Source organism: Pseudorasbora parva, chromosome 9 (genome assembly GCF_024679245.1).
Source record: "Pseudorasbora parva isolate DD20220531a chromosome 9, ASM2467924v1, whole genome shotgun sequence".
Taxonomy (NCBI): domain Eukaryota; kingdom Metazoa; phylum Chordata; class Actinopteri; order Cypriniformes; family Gobionidae; genus Pseudorasbora; species Pseudorasbora parva.
In genome coordinates this window covers 2,221,556-2,248,252 of record NC_090180.1, presented here as the reverse complement: position 1 = coordinate 2,248,252, position 26,697 = coordinate 2,221,556, and the positions used below count along the sequence as shown (strand labels likewise).

General features: G+C 38.2%; 1 protein-coding gene across 3 annotated transcripts in view; it reads left to right on the top strand.

The window, feature by feature from the left end:
- The window catches only part of astn1 (astrotactin 1), a 423,229-nt gene that overhangs the window by 175,912 nt on the left and 220,620 nt on the right, over positions 1 to 26,697 (top strand). For all 3 annotated transcript variants that reach the window (XM_067453477.1, XM_067453479.1, XM_067453478.1), the window contains one exon: positions 10,759 to 10,909. In XM_067453477.1, coding sequence (XP_067309578.1) covers positions 10,759 to 10,909 — 151 coding nt within the window. The remainder of the gene's footprint in view (positions 1 to 10,758; positions 10,910 to 26,697) is intronic.

Sequence of the window (26,697 nt, the reverse complement as noted above, 5' to 3'; positions counted from 1 at the left end):
ACCTTTATATTATTCCTTCATGTCATATTTCACTAATAATTGTCAAAGCTAATAGTATTTAAATTTGTTTTTGTTTTTTCAGACATACATACACTTGCTCGAAAACACTGGTTTCACTCTAGTTTAAGTTTAACTAAACTTTACAACAACAACAACAAAACCTCTCCAACTAAACACTTTAGAAAACCGCAAGGGCAACTCTGCACGACAAATGAAAGTTTGCAGATCTAGGATGTCTTGGGTGTCTTTAAGTAGACTGGATAATTACAGTAAATTACAGCATTATGCCTGTGGTTGCAGACTTTTAAGTAGCCTCTGTGCTTTCGTTAACAGAAGTCATTATATGGAGACAGTTTGAGACTTTACAAGTTAAATAAGGCACTAATGCACTTGTGTCGAGACCTATGCCTTACCTTTTACTTGTTTATTTCTTCAGATATCCTGATCTTTGTAGTGAATTTGAGCACCTATTGATTTAATTTAGATTTGTGAGAAGCATGGCACATCTTGTGATTTGTCAAATATGATGATGGTTTATTTAAAATGGATCTGAGCCTCTTTATTGAACTGCACCTGATTAAAGTTTCCAACCAAATGAGGTATTTTTGTGTTGTTGTAAATCCTCTAAATTGATGTGGCTTGACATTATCCAGACCTTGCAGGGGCTTTGAATGCGTTTCCAAAGGGCACATGCTGATTTGATTAATTTGTTTTTAACCCAAAATTGATTCATCTTGTGATTAGTCTCACACTAAATTATCATGGTAGCTGGTGCTTAAAGGAAGTTTTAAATATTTCAGGGCTCAAGGCCGTAAAGGCAGTAAAATGGAAAAGTAACTTTTGGAAATTCAATTATAGATATGGTTTTGTTCATAAGAAATAATAAAGTTGGAAATAACCCATAAAGAGTGCTGCTGTTATCCTCAGAAAAATATATGTCAGTGTCTGATGTTAATTAGAAGAGGCCTTACTGTTAAAGTTAAAGCGAGATAGCCATTTCTGTCTCTAATTAACTCACTGTCCTTATAACACACACACACACACACACACACACACACACACACACACACACACACACACACACACACACACACACACACACACACACACACACACTTAACATACTGTACACAAACACCATGTCTGTTCATTTGTCTGTTATTTGTTTTTAAAGACATGCTCCTGAAGGATTTATTTATTTATATACACTGATCAGGCATAACATTATGACCGTTGAATTGAATAGCACGGATGATCTCTTCATCACGGCTCCTGCTAGTAGGTGGGATATATAAGGCATTTTTATTTTATTTGGAGCATCTCCAAATCTGCAGCTCTTGTGGGCTGTTTCCGGTCTGCAGTGGTCAGTATCTATTAAAAGTACTCCAAGGAAGGACCAGTGGAGAACCGGCCACAGGGTCATGGGCGGCCAAGGCTCATTGATGCACGTGGGGAGCGAAGGCTGGCCCGTGGGGTCCGATCAAACAGACGAGCTACTGGAGCTCAAACTGCTCCAGAAGTTAATGCTGGTTCTGATAGAAAGCTGTCAGAATACACAGAGCAGCTCAGTTTGTTGCGTATGGGGCGGCGTAGCCGCTGACCAGTCACGGTGACCTCTGACCCCTGACCCCGCTGAAAGCACCAACAGTGGCACGTGAGCATCAGAACTGGACCACGGAGCAATGGAAGAAGGTGGCCTGGTCTGAGGAATCACGTGTTCTTTTACATCACGTGGATGGCCGGGTGTGTGTGTGTGGCTTACCTGAGGAACACATGGCCCCAGGATGCACAAACAAGTCCGATCCATGGAGGCCCAGCCTCGCAACTTACAGTACATAAAGGAACTACTGCTAACATCTTGGTGCCAGATACCACATAACACCTCCAGGGGTCTTACAGAGTCCATGCCTTGTTGGGTCAGGGCTGTTTTGGCAACAAAACCAACGCAATACTAGAAAGATGGTCATAATGTTATGCCTGATCATTGTACATAAGTGGGCTACATGGTTGATGTGGTTTCTGTCTTAATATGTATTCCTCTGAAAGGTCCTTTAAGTGTGTCCTACTGATCTCCCGCAGAGTGGCTAGCTTCACACGGTCCACTATAGAGAGTTTGGCAGGCCATGCGGTCCCTTGGCCCCGGGCATACTGAGTATTGCCTCAATCGCAAGTGTTTTGAGATCACTGGAATATTTCGAAGACTCGCCATGTTATGCTCAACATTTGTCATAGGATAGCTCACTAAAATATGAAAATTCTGTCATCTTGTTTCAAACCTATATGACTTTCTTTCTTCTGTACTTTAGAATACCAAGATATTTTGGAGTTTTTTGCCCACACATTACCGTTTTTCTCAGTCACTTTGGTACATTTCTCGAATCAAACTCACAATTTGCAAAACAGTAAGTGCATTTCTCAAAACAATTTGTACAAATAGCAAAACACCATGGATAACCTGCAAAAGCCACTCTCTTACTCAGAATCCTTTGTTGGCATGTCAGTGCCATCAGAATGACAAGTCCTCGTGTCATTGTGTACGGATAAGACAGTCAGATTGTTTAGTCATGTTGTCAATATAACAGTTTACTCTGGAGGGATGTTCTGATGAAAACTACGGCTAAAGTTTTGATGACAATTATTGTCAATTGTAAGTTACATCTTAGTGTGTGTGTGTGTGTGAGTATAAGAGAATGGAAACGATTCAAATTTACACTCTCTGTATTTTATAGACAGAACATGTCATTGAGATACAGAAATGAAAAGACATGTATATATATATGTACATATATATATATATATATATATATATATATATATATATATATATATATACGAGACAAAAAAAGTGTAATTTGTTTGTCTCGTTGCGGCTGTTTCGGAGCGCGCGCCGACTTGGGAATAATCTCTTGCGCATATTTTTATGCTTTTAATCGCTCCTTTTATTATAAAACACGTCCCACAATTTACCAACAGTGGCTAGACTGTATTTTACAACAATCACTGATCGTGCTGATTCTGTCATTGCGTTTGAGTTTTATGGAGAAATGCAAAGGGAATTAAGTTGCCCTGCTCTCTCTCTCTCTCTCTCTCTCTCTCTCTCTCTCTCTCTCTCTCTCTCTCTCTCTCTCTCTCTCTCTCTCTCTCTCTCTCTCTCTCTCTCTCTCTCTCTCTCTCTCTCTCTCTCTCTCTCTCTCTCTCTCTCTCTCTCTCTCTCGTCACGTGTATTTTCAAAAGTACCGACAGCAGAACCGATAATGTCCGAGCTTATCGATACAACGGTCTTTCAAAATTCACCCCCGGGGGCCGTTTAATACCTTGCTTTATAATACGTTTTCGGTACCCATCCCTAGTCAATTGTAAGTTGCATCTTAGTGTGTGTGTGAGTGTGATTGCAAGAGAAAGGAAAATATTCAAATGTACACTCTTACAGTTTGTTCTGTATTTTATTGACAGAACATGTCATTGACATACAGAAATGAAAAGACAGCACTGAATAGCACACACACACACACACACACACACACACACACACACACACACACACACACACACACACACACACACACACACACACACACACACAAAAAACACTAAAGAAGAAATGTGAACATAGGAAAAACTGTACATGCGGTGCTGTAGAAATATATATATATATATATATATATATATATATATATATATATATATATATATATATATATATATATATATATACCTGCTAGATGATGGTTCATGAGAAGCACCTTCGTTAGAGAAAGTCAAGATTCACCTGAGAGCAATTTACATATGCAATTTTGCAATTTTTGACATATGATAACTTGTTCAAACATTTTGCATGTAAAGACTTATGCAATGAGCTTGTGCCTAAATGTTGTGGGGGGTGAGACTATTCAACAGAGACCCAATATAATACATTTTGAACAACATGACATAAGCAACGTATAATGTAGGAAACAACAGAGAATTGTACATAATCATTTGCTTGGATGTACCAAAGCATTTGCAACTTGTTTAAAGAAATGAGAAACTGCTTTTTTGATGTGCACAAGAGACACAATGATGAAAGAATTGAACAGGTAGTTTTGGGAATTTCAATTCTGATCTGAGAAATGAACCAAAGCGACTGAGAAAAACTGTAAAATCATTTAGACAAACCAGTGCGTTTTTTTGCAGACAAAGACAATTAAAACATTCTTTAAAATATCATGATTTGAGTTCCTGAGAGGTTCTACAGGTTTGGGATTACATTAATGAGTAAATGATGACAGAATTTTGATTTCTGGGTAAATCCCTATCCCTTTTAAGGACTATTTCATTCAGTAGTATTTCTGTGTATAACTCCCATAGGGATGTTATTAACTCTATTGTAGAATGTATTTAGATTTATCTATAACCCCCAAGAAAGTTATGAATTTGGATGGCTCATTTGGAATTTAGTCTAGAATTGGCGTAGCCTACTTGTGAAAGGCTGAGGTAAATTATATTTTTAAGCATCATTTGACCACTGATCATCTTTGACCACTGTAAAAGCTGTAATTATTCCTTAGAGAATTAAATATTAGGATAATAACATATTTTTATAGTAATTTGAATGTCTGTGGACTGCAGTTCCCAGCACTAGCCAGAGCCTGCTTGTTTGGGAAATTACCATAGCTGTTGACTTCATACATCACACAGCAAATATTTGTTCATTTCAAGCACAGCAAACACATTTCGCTACTGTTGTGCAAGCGGACCAGTACACTCTTTCTACTCCCAGCAGCATAATCTGATCCAAGGAAAAGCAATCTTGGAACTGCACAGAACAATCAGTTTAGAGAGAACACATTGTAGAGTGTGTATTGGTGTCTATAAGGTAGATGTTTGGCACGTCGTTGCCTTTATGTTAGAGGAGGATTCTTCAACAGGGGTCCGCAGCAACACTGCAGGGGGCCTGCCGAAGTTTTGTTTGATCTCCACATTTTCTTGGGGGAAATGAAAACACATCTAAAAGAAAAATACAATATTAAATAGGGATGCAACAATACAGTTAGTCCACGGTTCAATACATACAAATGTTTTTTTTTTTTTTTTTTGCTATTCTATATTTTTAGGCAACAGGAACAGAAAAAGGTTAAGGAGAAAATGTTTTTATTGCAATACTTTCTTTATTTTACTTTAAAAACTTGAAAACCCTTACTTAAACTAAACACTTTACCTAAAAAAAACCCGTGTACACATTCCTAGTGTATTGTATAATATAATATAAATCTATATAAAGATTTACAGAGGCAGCTCAGAGATGTACAGTAGCATTTAAGGATGAAATTGAATGAATAAATGTAGGCTAAAATTAAAACTACATAGTCTTCAATATGCAACATTGATTAAAAGCGTCTGTATTAAAGGTCTTTTTTTATTAATATAATTTTAGAGGTGAAGAGTGTTCACTGTGCTGCTGTTAATTAAAGAACTGCTCACATCTCATACAGACGCACGCGATTTTACTTTCACTTTAGATATAACCGACTGTGTTTATATATGTTAACCTTGTGTGTATTTGACAGTATTAGCTCAGTAAGACTGTCCAGTAATCTCGTGTGTTTGACAGACGTTTAGTGCAAAACAGTGCATAAGCATGCCAATGAAATGTTTAACAGGCAAGGCTTTAAACACGGCTAAACGCCCCTAACTTTAGTGCATATGATTGGATATTTGCTCATATCAGTGCGTAGACTCACAGGCGCACTCAAACAGAGCCAAAATAAACTGAGGAATATTTCAACCAGAGGGAAATGGAAATCATTAATTAAATGCAAAACCAAAAAAAAACCACGCAATTCACCAACGCGTATTGAACCGTGAATGCCATACCGAACGGTTCAATATTATATTGAGTATTGTGGCATCTCTAATATTAAATATTAAATTTCAACCAAAGGTAAAGTTCAAGAGTTAAGAGTCAGCCTCAGTTTGGCTAATGGTTGCAAAAGTTCATGAGTTTGTGACGAGCAGGCCGAGTCTCGCGCCGCTCTCTCACGGCTCTCGCTCGCCCTGCTTGTCACAGAGTTCTTTTGTTCAATCCTCAAATAAAGATTTGAACGGTTATGAGTCAGTGAATCGATCAATGATTCGGATCACGTGTCAAACTGCTGAAATCACATGACTTTGGCGATCCGAATCATTGATCGATTCGCTAATTCAGAACCGTTCAAATCTTTATTTAAGGATTGAACACAAACACATAAGAGAAGCCAATGCTGAATAAAGTCGTAGTTTTTGTTATTTTTAGACCCAAATGTATTTTGGATGCTTCAAGAGACTCTAATTAACCCACTGATGTCTCATATGGACTACTGTGATGATGTTTTTATTCCCTTTCTGGACATGGACATTATAGTGTGCATACACTTGCATACGCTCTCGGACTATAAATATAAAATATCTTAAACTGTGTGTGAAGATGAACGGAGGTCTTACGGGTGTGAAACGACATTAGGGTGAGGAGTTAATGACTTCAATTTCATTTTTGTGGTGAACTATGCCATTAAGAGTTCCTTTCACTGGAACTAAGGGGCCATGCCCAACCCCTGAAAAATAACCCCACACCATAACCCCTCATCCACCAAACTTTACACTTGGCACAATGCAGTCAGGCAAGTCCCGTTCTCCTACCGACCGCCAAACCCAGACTCGTCCATGGGATTGCCAGACTGAAGCGTGATTGGTCACTCAGAGAACACGTCTCACTGCTCTAGAGTCCAGTGGCGGCTGCTTTACTCCACTGCATCCCACGCTTTGCATTGCTCTTGGTGATGTAAGGCTTGGATGAGCTGCTCGGCCATGGAAACCCATTCCATGAAGCTCTCTCCGCTGTTCTTGAGCTCATCTGAAGGCCACAGGAGGCTAAGGCTATTGTTGTAATGATCATTATTATTATCATTTTTATGTTATTATTATTGTTTTTTGTTAATAATACTAATATGCAAAATAATATGCAAGTATGCAAACGTCTCCAGTTGCAATGAAAGCTTTAGAACAATAACAGAGATAATGACTGATTAGTGGCTTAGCTTTTGATTAAAAAGTATTATGTATCACATTTGTTTCGGAGTGAATCTTCTGTTACATGGATGGCCTTCTTTATTATAGTCTTAAGTGAAGGTTCATTGTAATTACTTCTTGCCGCTGTTGAAAAGATCAGGCTGCATTTTTCCAGTGTCTAGTCTGAAAAAGCTGGCTTTGTATTTGGAGTTAAGCTACTAATTAGGGCTTCCACAGACTTTCTGTTCTAAGCCCTGCCAATTGAGATGCTTTGTTCACAGAGGTAGATTTGTCTCAATTTGTTCAAAGTGCCCTCATTACCGTGGAACGGGAGTCATTATATATTCTGCCTTATTACGATAACATCTTCCCCTAACAACCATAACATCACGGCTTTAAAAGGTCTGCTTTCTCTGGTACTCCCAGTATTTAGCTAAGATTGGTGGAAGTGGGAACCTGAGGTGAGAACCGCAATGGTCTTTATTAAGTAAGGTGGGCATTCACTGTGAAATGATGCTGAGAAAGCAAGTGCAAGTAATTCCCAATTATTTTTCGTCTGCATTATAACAGAAAAATAGGGTATACTTTTTTATTAGCTTGTTTTTAGAGACGTCATATATGAGGAATTGAATGTTCTTGATTTTGCATGGACAGTTATTCCCATCTTTATATTACACAGTCCCCAGTCATTTAAATGTGGCACATTATAATTGACACATTTTAGCACAGATTGCTTTATGATTCTGACAAATCAAGCAAACTAACTGCAGTAACAATAGACACTAAGGGCCAGATTTACTAAACAATTTAGTGTGGGAGACCAATTCCATAAAAGCGGCGATGGGAGGGGACAGTTTGGCATCTACTGACGATACACACATTAACAGACTCAGCTGGATCATAATTACCAGCGCAATGTCCGTTAGCGTCTGGTTTAACACACGTTTTTTGGGTTGGGCGGTAAATAAGTGTTCAAACACCAGTAGATAAATGAGTGCAAACCTTGTGTGATTCATTTAAATACTCTACTCACATACATTTTGCATCCGAAAGGAAAACTCCTACATGCATATGCAGTAAAATTAGCCAATAAAATAACTGTCCATGTCTTTTCAGCACTAATTTATCACTGCACATCTTTATTAAATCCTAGTAGTATTTTTAACGCCAGTGAGGGTTTGCACTGGCACAAGCTGTTAGTAAATCTTAAATACTAACAGTTGAAGAGAAGGTTAAAGCTGCAGTCCGTAACTTTTTGCGCTCTAGTGGTTAATAAACAGAACTGCATGCATCTTGCGGAAGAACATTGCAGCCGGAGCTACTTCTCTCTGTTTATGTCTATGGCGGATCACGCAGGGACTGTGCTCCTCCGCAGCAGTACCGACCAGTCTGGCCTGAAATAGTCCCAATATAAACACTTATTATAAGTGTACCATAATGACTCAGGGTAAGACAAAAACACGGTTTGGAAAATGGATTCATGTTGTACATTCTCATTATATAATTTTTGTAAATCTTGAACACAAAAAAAGTTACGAACAGCAGCTTTAAAACACTTCTTTTTTTTTTTCTTTTTTTTACTTAAGATTATATGAAATCATTACCGGTGAAATTATAACCAAAACGCCTTTAGTTCTTCAAAGTATTGAAGGATTTTATTTTATTTAGTTTGCATAAACAGTTTGCATTGCATTGAAAACAAATAGTAGCATTTACGGTTCAATACTTGCTTGTGAATTGCAATTTTTTGATTTTGCATGTAATTATTTATTTCCATTTCTCTCGGAACTGCGCCCTGATATACGCAAATATCCGATCATATCCACTAAAATTAGGTTTTTTTTAGCCACACTTGAAATGCTGGTGTCAGAGAGTTATACTTACGGGACACTATAGTTATTCACAATCACCAAAGCATGCATTTTAAAGCCTTGCCAGTTAAACGTTTCATTGGCGTGCTTATGCACTGTTTTATATGAGCTGAGCACACACTAAAGCCTGTCAAACACACAAGATTACTGGACTAAGTGTCTTACTGCGCTAATACTGTCAAACACACACAAGGTTAACATATAAACACAGTCGGTTATGTCTGAAGTGAAAGTAAAATCGTGTGTGTCTGTATATGAGATGCGAGCAGGTCGAAAACACTTGTCCTTAAAGGGACAGTTCACCTCTAAAATGATGTTAATAAAACAACAAAAGACAAAGAGAAAATCACTCGGTGCTCTAAATATATATATACTGTAAAAAAATTATTTCGAAAAATAAGTGTTACCTGTTACCTTAACATTTTGAGTTAATTTAAATTTAAATTTAAATTTGAATTAATACAATGAACATTTTCTGAGATTCGACAACCTTAATTAAAAAATTATTAATAAGATTTTGTAGGAATATTGAGTAATTGTGTGTTTTATTTCTGACGACGCAGTGAAACGTGCCAAATTGTGCTACTTTCATGATTTATCACGTTTTATGTGGTTCAGATATAATAATATTTTGAGTTTCTATTTATTAAACCAATTTCCTTCATTGTATCAACTCAAATTTTTAATTTCAATAAACTCAAAATTTTAAAGGAAACCAGGTTACTTACTTTTTTAAGTTAAACCAACAAAAAACATTTTTTTTACTATATATATATATATATATATATATATATATATATAAATATACGTGTATAATATATATTATATATATACGTGTATAATATCTATATATATATTTATTTATATATATATATATAAATATACGTGTATAATATATATTATATATATACGTGTATAATATATATATATATATATTTATATATATATATATATATATATATATATATATATATATATATATATATATATATATATATATATATATATATATATATATAAATATACGTGTATAATATATATTATATATATTATATATATACGTGTATAATATCTATATCTATATCTATATCTATATCTATATATATATATATATATATATATATATATATATATATATATATATATATATATATATATATACGTGTACTTATTTGATTGTCATTCACATCATTTTTAAACACTGGCAGTGAAATTCCTCCAGATGACTGTTTGAGAATTGTTTCAAACAAACAACAAAAACAGAAGAAAAAAAAAGCTTGGAACGTAAAGGCAGAATTTCTCTCTTGAAGCTGAAATCGCAGTAGCAGAACTATGAACACATTTATCACAGCACTTCACTTCTCCCGCAGCCCGGTGATTTCACACTCTTAAAATATATTAGACAATAAAAGGTCACTGGTTTGCTCCTTCGTCATGACCAGTGCCCATTCATATTTCATAGTAATGATAAATATTTGGATGTTTCAAGTGCTCTAGAAAGAGGAGGGGGATATCGCCCAATGCAATTTTCCAGCCACATAGCGGAAACCAAGGTCAGAGCAATGGAGTTCATCTGTTCAAGGTTTAGCCATCAGTGCCGTTGTTTACTTTTGCTGCTCGGCAAAGCTTTTCTCTTTAACTGGATTTACGAAGATGTGGAGAAGACAAAGAACAGTCATTTTCTACTTCACATTACGTCCCTCTTTAATATCCAATTCTTTACTTGGATATAATATTCTGTGTATGTAAAGTGAATATAATATAATAGCAAGCAGAATATATCCATGCGTTTTCCTAGGGGTTGTTTGCTGCATAATTAACCTGCCATTACTAACTGAGTTTTCTATGCATCATTGTTCATCAGGGAGGAGCTGATGATTTCTTCGTCCTTCGACAGTCTGGAGGTTCTGCTCGACTCTTTCGGGCCGGTGCGAGACTGTTCGAAAGACAACGGAGGCTGCAGCCGAAATTTCCGTTGCATCTCTGATCGCAAGCTGGACTCCACTGGCTGTGTGGTGAGTGGTCATGAAACTAATCAAGCTAATTAGCTAATTATGTTATGTCACATAATTACTTACATTTATTGCATATGTCAACATAAAGGCATTAATATGCATTAGGGATGCCACAATACTCAATATAATATTGAAGCGTTCGGTACGACATTCACGGTTTAATACGCACTGGTGAAGTGCATTTTTTATTTTTTTTTGCATTTAATTAATCATTTCTATTTCTCTTCGTTTGAGATATTTCTCTCAGTTTATTTCGGCTCTGTTTGAGTGTGCCTGTGAGTCTACGCGCTGATATGAGCAAATATCCAATCATATGCACTAAAGTTAGGGTATTTTAAAGCCTTGCCATTAAACATTTCATTTGCGTTTTACATGCGCTGAGCGAGCTCCTGTCAGACACACGTGATTACTGGACTGAGTAGTCTCACTGCGCTAATACTGTCAAACACAACATATATAAACACAGTCGGTTATGTCTAAAGTGATTGTGAGATGCGAGCAGGTCTTAGCAGCACAGACTAGTGATTGAAAACGCTTGTCCTTGTATGGTGTTCGGGTCTGTTGGAGCTGTTTTAATATTTTATCAAAAGAAAAATGATATGATTAATTATTTTTTCAAACTGAGACTCATTGGCCTTGGCTCATTTTCTGTGAGGAATATTTATCAGAAGACATTTTCAATGACTGTACACCCCTCTACACATTTATATTACACACAGGATGTTCGGGTCCACTGGACCCGGGGCTAATAAAAGTGTGTGAATTGTTGGTCCTGTGTACCTTTACTCTGTCCTCCTCCTGTCAGGGCCTGCTGTTAGTGTGTGTGTGGTTTATGAGGACACAAATGTGTATAATGACATGGGTATTACAACGTAAACATGGTTTATGACGACATCTGTGTCCTCACACTAAAACATACTAAATGGTGTTTTTTGAAGTTCAAAAAATGCCAAAAGTTTTCTCTGATTGGTGGGTTTATGGGTAGGGTTAGTGTAGGGGCATAGATTATACAGTCTGTACATTAGAAAAACCATTATGCCTATGGAGAGTAACCATACACCTATATCCGTGTGTGTGTGTGTGTGTGTGTGTGTGTGTGTGTGTGTGTGTGTGTGTGTGTGTGTGTGTGTGTGTGTGTGTGTGTGTGTGTGTGTGTGTGTGTGTGTGGTTTTTGTGTGTGTGTGCGTGTGAGAGAGGGATTGTGTGTTAGTGTGAGAGAGTGCTAGAGTGAGTTTTGTTTCTACCCCTGCCGTTCCCACACGAGGTTGCAATTCTTAAATGTGATCTAACAAAGGTAAAGAGAGAATATTAACCATATATGCTGTTCATATTGCTTGTAATTGGGATGAAGTAAACATCTGTTGAGTATTTTAACATAACATTTTAGATTGTGTTGAATTAAAAACCCAAAAATGCAGCGGGTCCACCAGACCCACGAACACTCGCTGAGTAACAAAAATATGAACACCACACAAGAGTTAAAGGGGACAGTTCACCTCTAAAATTATAGAGGTATTAAAATAGACAAAGAAAAGAATAAATCACTCACTGCTCTTGAATTAAGTAATTTTGATTTATAAAGATTTGTATGTGAGGGTAATGTTTAAACACAAAAAGTCTGATCCATGGAGGCCCCACCTAACAACTTGCAGGACTTAAAGGATCTGCTGCTAAAATCTTGGTGCCGGACACCACAGCACACCTTCAGGGGTCTAGTGGAGACCATGCCTCAACGGATATATATATATGGATGGATGGATGGATGGATGGATGGATGGATGGATGGATGGATAGAAAGATGATAGATAGATAGATAGATAGATAGATAGATAGATAGATAGATAGATAGATAGATAGATAGATAGATAGATAGATAGATAGATAGATAGATAGATAGATAGATAGATAGATAGATAGATAGATAGATAGATAGATAGATAGATAGATAGATAGATAGATAGATAGTGTTAAACTTGCAGCTCCATTTGTTTGTTGTTCCCTTGTCTGTCTGTCACCCTTCGGATATTACACATTCATCTCTTTTCCTGCCACTTCCAGCCCTCTCCTTATCTCTCGTTTGATGCTTTCTCTGTTTACTCGTTTACAAACTGTCATAGACTCAAAACAGAGATAAAATGAACAGTTCCCATGCCTGTGCCATCATAAGCTTCACAATGTTTCTGCAAATGTGAAGAAAGGATACCCCCTTGTACTCATTTTTATATATATATGAAAAAAGTGTTTACTTTTATAAGTTAGGCCTTCTTTGTCTGCCGAAGGAGTTCATTTGACTTACCATGGAAAATCTTGTTTGTTTCTTCCATTTCTTCTTCTTTTACATCACACTCACGCTCTCTCCCTTTACTTGTGGCTGTTAAGCAGCCATGAAATGAGCCAGGGTCTCTGATTTCACTCACCATCTGGCCGAGGTACGCTTAAAGTGTTTGATTTCTCACTCTGGCATGCGCCGTGATTAGTGTGTTTGGCTGGCCTTGCTGATGGGAGGATTGTTTCATCCAGGGTTTATGAAAAGTGCTGTGTCTCATCCATCTTTCTGACACTCACTTCATTCATGATCTCCTGCTTATGTTTATGAGTATTTGAATCAGGATTTGTTCAGGTGCGTGTCCAACACAAGCCTTATTGGATATCTGTTCCTGTCCATGGTGTTTAATTTGAGAGATATTTGCATTGATTGTGTTATAATGAAGCCTCTGAATCCTCAGGGTGTCAAGGGGGTGTGACGAGATCTCGCGATATTAAAATATGAAAATGAAAAGCTGTCTTGCGATATCGCCGTGACAGAGCATGATGATGCACTCTAAAAAAATGCTAGGTTAAAAACAACCCAGGTTGGGTTGAAAATGCACCGACCCAACAATTGGGTTGTTTTAACCCAATGGTTGAGTTGTTCTTACCCAGCAATTGGGTTGTCTTAAGCAACATTTAACCCAACCACTGGGTTAAAACAACTCAACCATTGGGTTAAAACAACTCAACCATTGCGTTAAAACAACTCAATTGTTGGGTCGGTGCATTTTCAACCCAACTTGGGTTGTTTTTAACCCAGCATTATTAGAGTGTGAAATTAGGATAGAAGATGCCACTGCTATGTCATATCTCTACTGTTGTTTTACTTTGTTTTATAGAAATAGAAATCATTTAATTCAAGTAAATGATTGTGCTTCAAATGTACTGTAAACATCTTCTCTGCGCATCCAGCACCGCCTCTCCCTATACACAGATGCTGCGTCCCAATTCACATACTATCCGTCCTAAATAGTATTTGAAAATAGAATTAGTAATATCCCATATATGTTGAAAAGAGTATTCGAAAGATACCCGGATGGTTTACCATTTCCGGTCAGAATATGAAGTGCGGATCGATGCGCACTCTAACGGCTGATATTCAGTGTTGTGCCAGTTCATACCTAAAAAGAACTAGCTCAAAGTTCAGTTCACATATCTAAAAATGAACTAGTTCACGTTCATTTGTTAAATTCTTTTTAAGATAGGCCACCATCTTACTCAATAGAACCTCTTTACCATCCATTACCAGCTGCAAATCACTGCCACTCCAAAACTAATCAAAATTATTGTACCAATAAACAAGAGACAATTATTATAGCCAGGAGAAAAATAATATTTATCCCTTAAATAATGTGTAATCATGATATGTAGAAATTGGAAACAACAAGGTGCAGTCAAGGTATACTGTATGTTCAGTGAAACTTTTATTTAGCCAGCATGAACCAAATTACAGGACTTAAAAATAAGGTATATTCAGGTTCATGGGGAAAAGATCAGTCTACTGACAAAAATCCAGCATATATTTGCCAAGATAGCTCAGATGGCGTAACTCGATTTGTCGTTTCAAATTTGAGCTCGATGTGGCTGACGTAAGTACTTGTTTGTTTAGTCCCGGTGGGCACAGTTTGCACAAAAAAAGTTAGTTTGTACATAAAACTCTGCTAAGTGCTCTTCAAAACTGGCTTCAGCAGTAGCTAAGTTTCAATCACGTGAAGTAGTACTAGCACTAGTCATGATGCTGGACCATCAAGGTGTTTGCTGTAAACAGTCGTGTCGTAAAACCTAAGTTCCAAATGAGCGTGAACGTGAACTGCGCATGCTGCTCATTCCTGCCAGAGTGAGCACCGCTCTCGTTCACGTTCATTGAATGAAAAGTGATTCGTTCAGTTCAGCGTTCGGCGAAAATATGAACGTGTTAAGTGAACGTCAATGAGCGCGTTCATGCACAACACTGCTGATATTACACAACCACAACCTACCACAACCGCAACCGAGGATTCGATTAGAACTACAAACGTGAATTAAGTGTTAAAAACTACAAACGAGTGCGAGTCTGACGGCTAAGTAGAGAGATTTAGGGTGCGTTCACACTTGTCATGTTTGGTTCGATTAAAACGAACCCTGGTGCGGTTGCTCGGTTAGTGCGGTTCATTTGAACATATGTGAAGGCTGCCATCTGAACCAAACAAGCGGACCGAGAGCGCTAAAAAGATGGGTCTCGGTCCGCTTCCAAACGAACTCTGGTGCGGTTCGATTGATATATGAACGCAACACGGACCAAAGACATGTAAACGGACCAAAAACCGGACGTAATGTCACAAGATGAGACGCATAATGCAGCTGATTTGACGACGCGGAAAGATCGTTGTATCCAAAATGAGTAACTTTAACGTTAGAGGGCAAACGTAGAGCAACGAGGAAGAGCCTCATCAATATTTGGTCTGACGAGCATGTTTCGAAAATGCTAGAAAAAACACACAAAAAGCAAACCTGGCTCTTCTCATCAAAGTTCCTGTGTTGCCCATTATTAGCAGGTACAGACGACAGAACGGCCGTCTCTTTTGCACAACGGAGGAAATCCTGCTGCTGTTTTGAATGTTTTGAACATTTTATGAGCTCTTCATGAGTTCTCAGCGGGTAAAAATAATGCCACATGTACACGCATAAAATGATCGCGTTTAATCCAGCACACAACGTTGGTTTGAACATTTCATGAGCTCTTCATGAGTTCTCTGGTAAAAAATAATGTCATATGTACACGCATAAAATGCCCGCGCGTGTAATCCGCACACAGCATTGTTTTGCATGTTCGGTAAACGAGCTCCTACGTCATATAAACCGACCAATCAGGTTGTGAGCGTCTCCCTGTGCCTTTGGTTCGGTAACTTTAGGTTCGCTGTTAAAAATGCCAGTGTGAACGCTAAGCGGACCAGGACTATTATGTTTGTTTTTGTTTTTTGGTCCGGACCAAACTAACCAAACGAACCGAACTACAAGTGTGAACGCACCCTTAGATAAAGGGGTCTGAATGACCAATTATCAGTATTTAACCTGACAAAAATATATTCATTCAGTGTTATCCACATTTTATTACACGGCTCTGTGAAATACTTGATTCTGATTGGTCAATCGCGCATTCCAGCGGTATGTTATTTCCAGATAACACACACCGCTCATCCGGGTACTGCGAGTTATCTTGACCGGATCTACTTCTGTGCTTAACGCTGGCGCCATCTTGTGGCTTAAACAGCCGTGGGTTACAATGGAAGACTTCAGGGCGGGTTTCCTTTATAAAGTTTTAAATATGGATATTTTTCTGATACAAACGCATCGATTGGAATCAGAAGGCTCTATTAACCCATCGGAGTCGTGTGGAGCACGTTATTTGACGGACAGCTGCATTTTTTATGGACTTCAAACACAACTACAACTACTGCTGGGATTAACGTTAGCCTGGACTTTTTAAATATAACTCTGATTGTATTTGTCTGACAGAAGAATGTCATAAACACCTATAATGACCTGAGGGTGAGTAAATCAGAGGCTTGGTTTCATTTTTGGGTGAACTAACCCTTTCAGCATTCATTTTCAACATTTAGCAGCAATAGATAAAGGCTAAAAGCAGGTTGGAACTCTTTTTCTTCGCAGAAGCTTTGCGGAAGAGCTAATAAAATATTTAACCTCAAGACAATATCTTGATATCCTATCAATATCCTCAATATCAATATCCTCCGCTTCGCATCGGGGTCCTGATCACTCTGTCGGGGTTTATTCTGCGATAACAACCGGCTGGGTGGACATTAGCCCTTACTTATTGTACCTGAAACTTTTGTAATGACACGTTTAGCCATTACCTTTTAAATGCATCATTATATTTAAATTACAAACACACAAGGAGAGTCTGCATTAAAGACACACACATGGCAGATCAACGTGCCACTACACTTCTCTCCCATGCGATAGGAAATTAAATTAAATGTTGATAATTTTAACGTTGACAGGATGCACGCAACTAGACAGACTCTGTGAAAGATGACAAAGTAGTATGTCCCAAAGCTTGCTACACACTCAAAAGTATGTACTTTTTCTTCACAAAAAGAGCACATACGTGTAGGTCGCAGTATCAGTAGGTGAATTGGGACGCAGCAAGAGTACATGCAATCACAAATTTGAAAGGGAAAGTAAAATGCGAGCTCCCTGATGAGTGCAAATTAGGCTGCATACAATAACCTCTCCCCAATATCAAAGCTATCTTAGGCTGGGCTGTGTAGTTGTAACCGCCTCTTAGTCTCTGTTTGCACTTTGATTATTAAGAGAGTACTTTGATTATGGTTGTATGATTGTTTGTGCTTAATAAGACTAATAAAAAAAACTGTTTTTATTTCTAAATATTTGTGGAAAGGAGTTTAATTAGGAGGTCACAGCCTCAATCAGAAGTTCTGGACACTCATAATTCATGTACAGTAAAGGCGCCATACATTGTGCGAGTTTGGATACTCAGGAGGTCGTGAGATATTGCACACTAGTCAGTTAACTTGATAATGGAGTCAAAGCAGCACGACTGTACCGGACGGCGAGCCGGCGGCAATCACGTGAGTGTTGGCGCTAAACACATAGACAGGAGCTTTCAGTTTTGCTTTCTTCTGAGAGGAAAAAGAAAGAAAAAAATATTTTTGTGTGCAAATTATTTGTTGAAAAGCAGAGAATAGCAGCCATTCCTTTCAACAGAAACCACCAGAGAGAGCGCGAGAGAGAGAGAGAGAGAGAGAGAGAGAGAGAGAGAGAGAGAGAGAGAGAGAGAGAGAGAGAGAGTGTGTTTGTGTGTGCGTGTGTTTGTGTGTGCGCGTGTGTGTGCGTGCGTGCGCGTGTGTGTGTGTGGGCATGTTTTTGTGACACATGAGGACACAAATGTGTATAATGCCATGGGTATGACACAGGTATTACAGGAGAGGGTGAAATATGAGGACATTACCCATGGCCCCACTTTACAAAAGGCTTATAAATCACACAGGAGGAGTTTTTATGAGAAAGTAAAAATGCAGAATGTTTCCTGTGATGGGTAGGTTTAGGGGCGGTGTGTGTGTGTAACAGTGTATGCGCATGCTGTATGGTTGCAGCCACTGAGCTATAGTCTAATAATACTAGATTTAGCCTATGTGATGGGGTTGTGTATGATTTTGCAACAGGGAACAGCCTATACACTGTTGAAAAGCCGACATGTTTCAAAATTATCGTGAGGTTATGAGATGCTTGTAACATGTTCGTTTTGTAATTCCTCTCACACACTACAAGCCGCGACCATACGAGCATCAGCTATTTCCACTCGAGTGTGAGCAAACGACTGCAAAAATTTCACGGTGTACGCCCGGCTTAAGCCCTGAAGAGACTCGTGCAGGAGAGAAGTGAGATTGTGGCTTTTACTGTGCTTGAGTATTGTTGTCTTTCAATGCATATGATAATTCATACTTAGTAAAACTGGAATGACATGCATTACAAGATGATGAGTTAAAACATTTCAATCGATTTTCAGTCGTACATTTTGTTATCGTCATGGTGAAATTTTATTGATTTATGATTTTGCCATTATGACATGGAGTGTGATTCTCAATTAAATCAGCAAGCATAATTTCATTTACATTTATCTTATTTATGCTATTTAGACACTTTTAACATGTAATCCAACCCAACCCATCCCTAAACCTACCCATGTGTGTGAACATGACATAAATAATCCATGTTTTCCGAGGCCAAACGATTGATTTGCATGAAGAAAATCCCCAAAAGTGATCAGCATCTCCATCTCCATTGAAATATGAAATCATATTTCAAATATTGCCGCCTGTTACGTCAGATTTCATAGTGAAATGTCATTGGCTCTCGTGTGTCTTGTGACCAATTGCGTCATGCTCAAGAGTCTTTTGAATCATTTGAATGAGTTATGAATGAGTTATGAATGAGTTCGTTCATGGGGAAGTGGGATCTTCGTTTCAGCGACTAAAACATCAAGATCAACTCTGTTCTTCACATGAAGATATGTGTCTTCACCGGAGCTTTTAATTTTGCTGCTATAGTTTCAGATACAAAAAAAAAAAAAGATGTGTGCAATGATTTGTTGAAAAGCAGAGAAGTGTGTGTGTGTGTGTGTGAGAGAGAGAGAGAGAGAGAGAGGGGGAGAGAGGGAGAGAGAGAGAGAGATAGAGAGATAGAGAGAGAGAGAGAGAGAGAGAGAGAGAGAGAGAGAGAGAGAGAGAGAGAGAGAGAGAGAGAGAGAGAGAGAGAGAGAGAGAGAGAGAGAGAGAGAGAGAGACTGTCGTACGACAGCAAAAATCACACCGTGTACGCCCGCCTTAAGTGACTTACACGTTTGTTTTAACAATGTATTAGTTCTTTAAATTTAAGTACTATAGTTTTTGTTTAAGTGTTTAAATCCTGACCAAACATGCAAAATTGCAACTAATCTTTAAAGCCGGTGCTCTCCATGCTTTTTTTTACTCTATTAGGGAAAATCATAGAAGCCAAATGAGGATGGGCACATCCCATTATATGTGACCCTGGACCACAAAACCAGTCATAAGGGTCCATTTTTTGCAACTGAGATTTAAGCGTCACCTAAAAGCCGAATAAATACGCTTTCCGTTGATGTATGGTTTGTTATTTGGAGATCCAACTATTTAAAAATCTGGAATCTGAGGGTCCAAAACAAAAGTCCTTAACAATGCATATTACTACTAATAATATATATTGTGATATGTTTACAGTAGGACATTTACAAAACATCTTCGTGGAACATGATCTTTATATCATAATGATTTTCAGCATAAAAGAAAAATGGATAATTTCGCGCGTGTGTGCGTGCGCGTGCATGTCTGTGGGCATGTTTTCGTGACACATGAGGACACAAATGTGTATAATGCCATGGGTATGACACAGGTATTACAGGAGAGGGTGAAATATGAGGACATTACCCATGGCCCCACTTTACAAAAGGCTTATAAATCACACAGGATGAGTTTTTTTAAGAAAGTAAAAATGCAGAATGTTTCCTGTGATGGGTAGGTTTAGGGGCGGTGTGTGTGTGTAGCAGTGTGTACTGTTGGCTTTTGCCACAGATATACCCGTGAGACGCACGACTGGTTTTGTGCTCCAGGTTCACTTATATTAATATTTATATATATATATATATATATATATATATATATATATATATATATATATATATATATATATATATATATATATATATATATATATATATATATATATATATAGCTGTTTTTATTTTCTGATGTTATTCCCTGTGGGCTCATTTTATAACACTTCATTTTTTACTAACATGTAGCTCTTATTTATGTAAATAAATTTATAAATATCACTTGGTTAGTTTTATTTATTATTTTTTTCATGCTTGAATAAAATTACTCTTGATGATATTGAGCATTAGACAGTAACTTAATGCGTTCCTGTGTCTTCTGTTGTTCGGATGGATTTATGATGAGGATGATTAGGTGTATTGCTTACACACTGAAATGTGATGGATTAATCTCTTCTGTCTTGCATCTGTTTGTATGTATTTATCTGCTACCTTGCAAGCCCTGATGTTTCCTTCAGGTAAAGCTGGATGGACAGCTCCAAACCTAATGCTGATGAAACAGATGTTATGGCCTCCTCCATATTTAGCAGAAATTCCAGCTCTATATTCATCCCGCTCCTCTTAATCAGAACACACCCTTCTGTTGTGCCCATAGCTTGATGCTTTGTAATTAACAGATGACTGAAGCTATAAAAATGATGCTTCAATCTGTCCAATCATAAGAGCTCGCTACGGCCCCCCCGAGAGCCTCATTCCACCCCTAATCAATTAACACCTTGTCTGAGGACAGCCGTGCCACTGCTGCGTGTGTGTGTGAATGTGTGTGTGTTAATATAGCAGTCTGCATGCGCGGACTCGCTGCGATCTGCTCTGGCTGATGTATAGCACTCCTGGGGAGAGGAACAGTGCGCTAGTTTTGGAAATACTCTGATAATCGCTAAATGATGATGTGATTAATTAGTTCTTCCCCTCCTGCGCACTAGGTGTTGAGAGCTTTTGTGGGACACATCAGGGTGCCCGTCGCACGTCCAGCCGTCAACATGGAAAACAAATTGGATCCTCTCTAGATCTGAGCAAGCCAGCCAAGCGTGTTCAGAGACTTTTTGATATTGCTGACAGATACTGGTACAGGGCATTTTTAGGCATGCGTGTGTGTGTGTTTGTGTGGGCATGTTTTTGTGACATATGAGGACACAAATAAGTATAATGACATACAATGGGTATGACAGGTATTACAGGAGAGGGTGAAATATGAGGACATTACCCATGTCCCCACTTTTCAAAAGGCTTATAAATCACACAGGAGGAGTTTTTATGAGAAAGTAAAAATGCAGAATGTTTCCTGTGATGGGTAGGTTTAGGGGCTGTGTGTGCGTGTGCGTGTGCGTGTGCGTGTGTGAGATGGGTAGGTTTAGGGGCAGTGTAAGGGTATAGAAAATACAGTTTGTACAGTATAAAAACCATCACACCTATGGATTGTCCGCATATGTCACAAAAACAAACGTGTGTGAGTGTGTCTGTTTGTGTCTCTGTGTGTGGGGGGGGTGGGGACATTTGTGTTGTCCTTGTGGGGACATTTTTGGTCCCCATGAGCAAAGTATCGTATAAATTATACTGGATGAGTTTTTTTGAGAAAGTAAAATTTCAGAATGTTTCCTGTGATGGGTAGGTTTGTGTGTGTGTGTGTGTGTGTGTGTGTGTGTGTGTGTGTGTGTGTGTGTGTGTGTGTGTGTGTGTGTGTGTGTGTGAGAGAGTGTGAGAGAGTGTGTGAGAGTGAGATTTCACAATTGTTTGCCATTTATTTAAATTATCATGGTTGTGGTACATATGCATTTTCATAAAAATAAAATTAATAAAAAAGAAAAAGGAAGAAAGCATTCTGACCTGAGTATGCTTGAGTAAAGGTCATCCGCGGGTGCTGGAGTTCTCCGCTTTACTGATGATTCTCCATCGGCAGCCCACTCACCGTCTCCAAATGCTCTTCTGTCTCCGATCATGTTCTGGCTGTTAAGCACTTCTGAGTTCCTAGTCAATTCTTGGCAAAGGTCTCCAGAGTGCAATCTCTGTAGGAGTGATCCAGATGCTCAGCGGGGAGCAAACACCACTGGTTTTTACCTTTCCTCCCAGGATCAAAAGGTGCTTATAAAGGACTGTCTCCATCTCTGTGACTGCTGTAGAGGGACAGTCGGGGCCAGCAGACATTTGGCCATGCTAATGGAGCCGGCTAGAATCCCTAAAGCAAGACTTTCGGGTTGACCATACTGAATAAGAAGAAAAATAATATATTTGCTCAAACCATACCAGATTTTTTTTGTATATATTAGTTTGTTAACTCTGTCAGTGATTAAATGTAGTGTTATTAGTAAAAACATAATTGTTGCTATAATTCTGGCTCTCTTTTTCTTAAATTTAATTTAAGCTTTATATGGTAATTACACTGATTTGATGATTGCTTTGTTGTAGCACTCAGTAGGCAGTGGAAAACTGTTAAAAAATAATGACAATCTGTTGTTTAATTATCAGGGTGCAAAAAAATAAATAAAAAAATAAATAAAAACTTGTTCTGCGCGTTTACGATTTGGACGTTTTGCAAATGTTGTCAGTAAATCTGATACCTTATGGGTTTCAGCATGGGTTTATGTGGCAAGAAACAAGTAGTGTGTGTGTGTGTGTGCGTGCGTGTGTGTGTGTGTGTGTGTGTGTGTGTGTGCACTTTTTTCCCACTTTTTTAAAAGGCTTATAAATCATACAGGATGATTTATTTTATTTTTTTTAAGTAAAAATACAGAATGTTTCCTGTGATGGGTATGTTTAGGGGTATGGGGAAGTGTGTGTGTGTGTGTGTGTGTGTGTGTGTGTGTGTGTGTGTGTGTGTGTGTCTGTCTGTCTGTCTGTCTGTCTGTCTGTCTGTCTGTCTGTCTGTCTGTGTCTGTCTGTGTCTGTCTGTCTGTCTGTCTATAATATTATATATATATATATATATATATATATATATATATATATATATATATATATATATATATATATATATATATATATATATATATATATATATTACATTCTTTCTCCTTTGTTCTCTCCCTCCTTTACGGCTTTTTTTAACAACAACACACAAAAAAATTTCAGTTTTTAGATTTGCATAGCTTATCCGACAGTCTGAAAGGGATTTGTTCCTATATGACAAAATCACATGGGCAATTCTCATAAGCTTTGGAAAGCGGTGGGACTAGATCCCCATTTGGAAATGAGATTAAAAGGCTCAGTAGTTCAGGGCTTTTTCAGTTTATCTTGAATTTAAAACCTTCATGACTTCTCTGGCATCATTAACTGTCTCACCATGTCGTCTGTGCTACAAAGTGCTTTTCAATCAAGGATGCTTTGAGCTCAGAGAGAAGACGGCAATAATATTGAACTATGACTCAGGAATTGCATTATTCGCTTTTAGATGGACGCAAGGGCATTCCAGAACAAGTTCCCAGGTTTTTTTTTTTTTGTGAATTGTACAAGCTGTTCTAGCCATTTTCATGCACGCTTTCATTCTCTTCAAATCTGAGCAGTGCATTTTAAATAATTATTATAAATTGCCCATTTCCTCACACTAATGCTTTGACTCATCCATTCTTTTTAAATCTGGTCACAAAGAAAAGATTGGAATAGACGGCAGAATCAATCACCGTAAATATGTATTTGACCTCGGTTGGCACTGAGGCATTTTACATTTTAGTCCACTAAAAAGGGTATTGAAGAGAATTGTTCCATTTCTACAAAAGCATGGTTTTTCTATACAGTGTATAGAGCTACTAAAGGACATTTCATAAATACTTGTAAATGTTATAAAATATGCAAATAATATGCTGATATTGTTGTTCAAATATAATTACATAAATATATTTTGATGGATTTTAATGTAATCCTTTGTCATTTTATATAAATTATATTATATTACATTGTTATTATTTATATTATATATTTCAATCTGAATATATTTTTATTTCCCAAATATTTTATTTTCTTCAACTACAGAACTTTATTAATGTATTTTTTATGTACATGATACATTATATTGCCAAGATTTTTAGGACGTCTTTTGGGACAATGTTTAGGAGTGTGTTTATGGGGATTTTTGCCCATTCTTCTAGAAGCTCATTTGTGAGGTCAGGCACTGATGTTGGACGAGAAGGCCTGGCTCTCAGTCTCCGCTCTAATTCATCCCAAAGCTGTTCTATCGGGTTGAGCTCAGGACTCTGTGCAGGCCAGTCAAGTTCCTCCACACCAAACTCCTCATCCATGTCTTTATGGAGCGACGCTTTGTGCACTGGAGCGCAGTCATGCTGGGACAGGAAGGGGCCGTCCCAAAACTGATCCCACAAAGTTGAGAGCATGGAATTGACCAAATTGTCTTGCTGAAGCATTAAGAGTTCCTTTCACTCCAACTAAGGGGCCAAGCCCAACCCCTGGAAAACAACCCCACACCATAATCCATCCTCCACCAAACTTTACACTTGGCACAATGCAGTCAGGCAAGTCCCGTTCTCCTGGCAACTGCCAAACCCAGACTCGTCCATGGGATTGTCAGACTGAAGCATGATTGGTCGCTCAGAGAACACGTCTCACTGCTCTAGAGTCCAGTGGCGGCTGCTTTACTCCACTGCATCCCACACTTTGCATTGCTCTTGGTGATGTAAGACTTAGATGAGCTGCTCGGCCATGGAAACCCATTCCATGAAGCTCTCTGCACTGTTCTTGAGCTCATCTGAAGGCCACAGGAGTCTGGAGTGCTGAGGCTGTTGACTCTGCATAAAGTTGGTAACTTCTGCGCACTATGACCCTCAGCATGTGCTGACCCCACTCTGGGATTTTACCTGGCCTATCACTTCATGGCTGAGTTGCTGTTGCTCCCAATCAAAACTTTGTTATAATCCCACTAACAGTTGAGCGTGGAATATTTAGTAGTGAGGAAATGTCAGGAATGGACTTATTGCACAGGTGTCAGCCTATCACGGCCCCACGCTTGAGTTCACTGAGCTCCTGAGAGCGACCCATTCTTTCACTAATGTGTGTAGAAGCGTCTGCAGGCCTAGAGCTTGATTTATACACCTGTGGCCATGAAGAGATTGAACACCTGAACTCAGTGATTTTGAGGAGCGGCCCAATACTTTTGTCAGTATAGTTTAGGTGGTTGTGAAAAAATGTATATGCATTTACACTAAATCTCTAGCTTATTCATTTAATAGTCCTGACTTGGTAAAATCACATAAAGCACACATTTCCTTGTCGGTCTTGCTGAGAAACACGTGCAAAATCTTTACTTTTTTTTTTTTTTTTTGTATCTACTTACTAATTTTTTATTATTTTTTTATTCAGTATTGCACATTTAAAGCACTGTCATAATGTCAAATGAGAATGAGCAGTTAAATCAGGTGAAAAATGTGCTTTCTGTCGCACAACCCTCGCCTTTCCTTGATAATGTCCTCTGTCCAGCTGATCAAACTGGGAATTTGTGATTTAAGGAATGTGCCACAGATGAGTTAAGCGACTCTGTGTCCTGCGCTCTCTACATTGCTGGTAATAAATCAGGTGTCTTGTCAGCTGTAGCTTACTGACAAAATCAATACGGATGCATCCAGGGACAAGATGTGCTACTAAGATGCATTACCAACATCTGGGCTTTGATCCCTAATACGAATGAGGTCAAGTGAAAAGGTGGCGGTCAGAAAATGTGTTTTATACCCAACCTGCCACCGAAGAAACTGAGGAAGTGAGGTGGTGAAGTTTATATAATGGTGAGATGGACTGATTTGTTTTAGTTTAGTTTTTATATATATAAATATAATTTGTATCAATAACCAAAGATTATTAGCAATTGAATTATATTGGACAAAGAGTCTTTAGTTTCATTTTGTTAAAGAGCTATACAGTTTTACTCTCTCTGAATGCATTTGTATTATAACAGCTGTGTGGTCGTGAATCAAACCCACTGTGATAGAAAATGATGCCCTTTCAACCTCTCATTTTAATGATTCTTGAATAGCGAGGGTCTAATTGTAGAGAATTGTTCTTTTGTAGAAATTTCACTGAAAACAAAATATTGAATTATTTCAGTTTCTTTCTCGTTTCAGAATGTGGCTTCCTACATGGGTAGTGGTTCTTTTGCAGGAAAGCTTTTCTCAACATGTTCAGGTTATGTCATGTAAGCATCTTGAATCTATTGTATGGGCACCCGTCGCTAGAGGGCGGGTATGAAGCTTATAACTTAAGGTGTGAAAGCGCATTTTATCCTGGGCAGGTAAAAAACAACCTAACAAATCCCTTTTGAAGCCAAAAACTGACAGAAAACATTGTGTGGCATCACTAGCTTGGGGAAAAGACAGAAGAAAAAGGTGCAAGG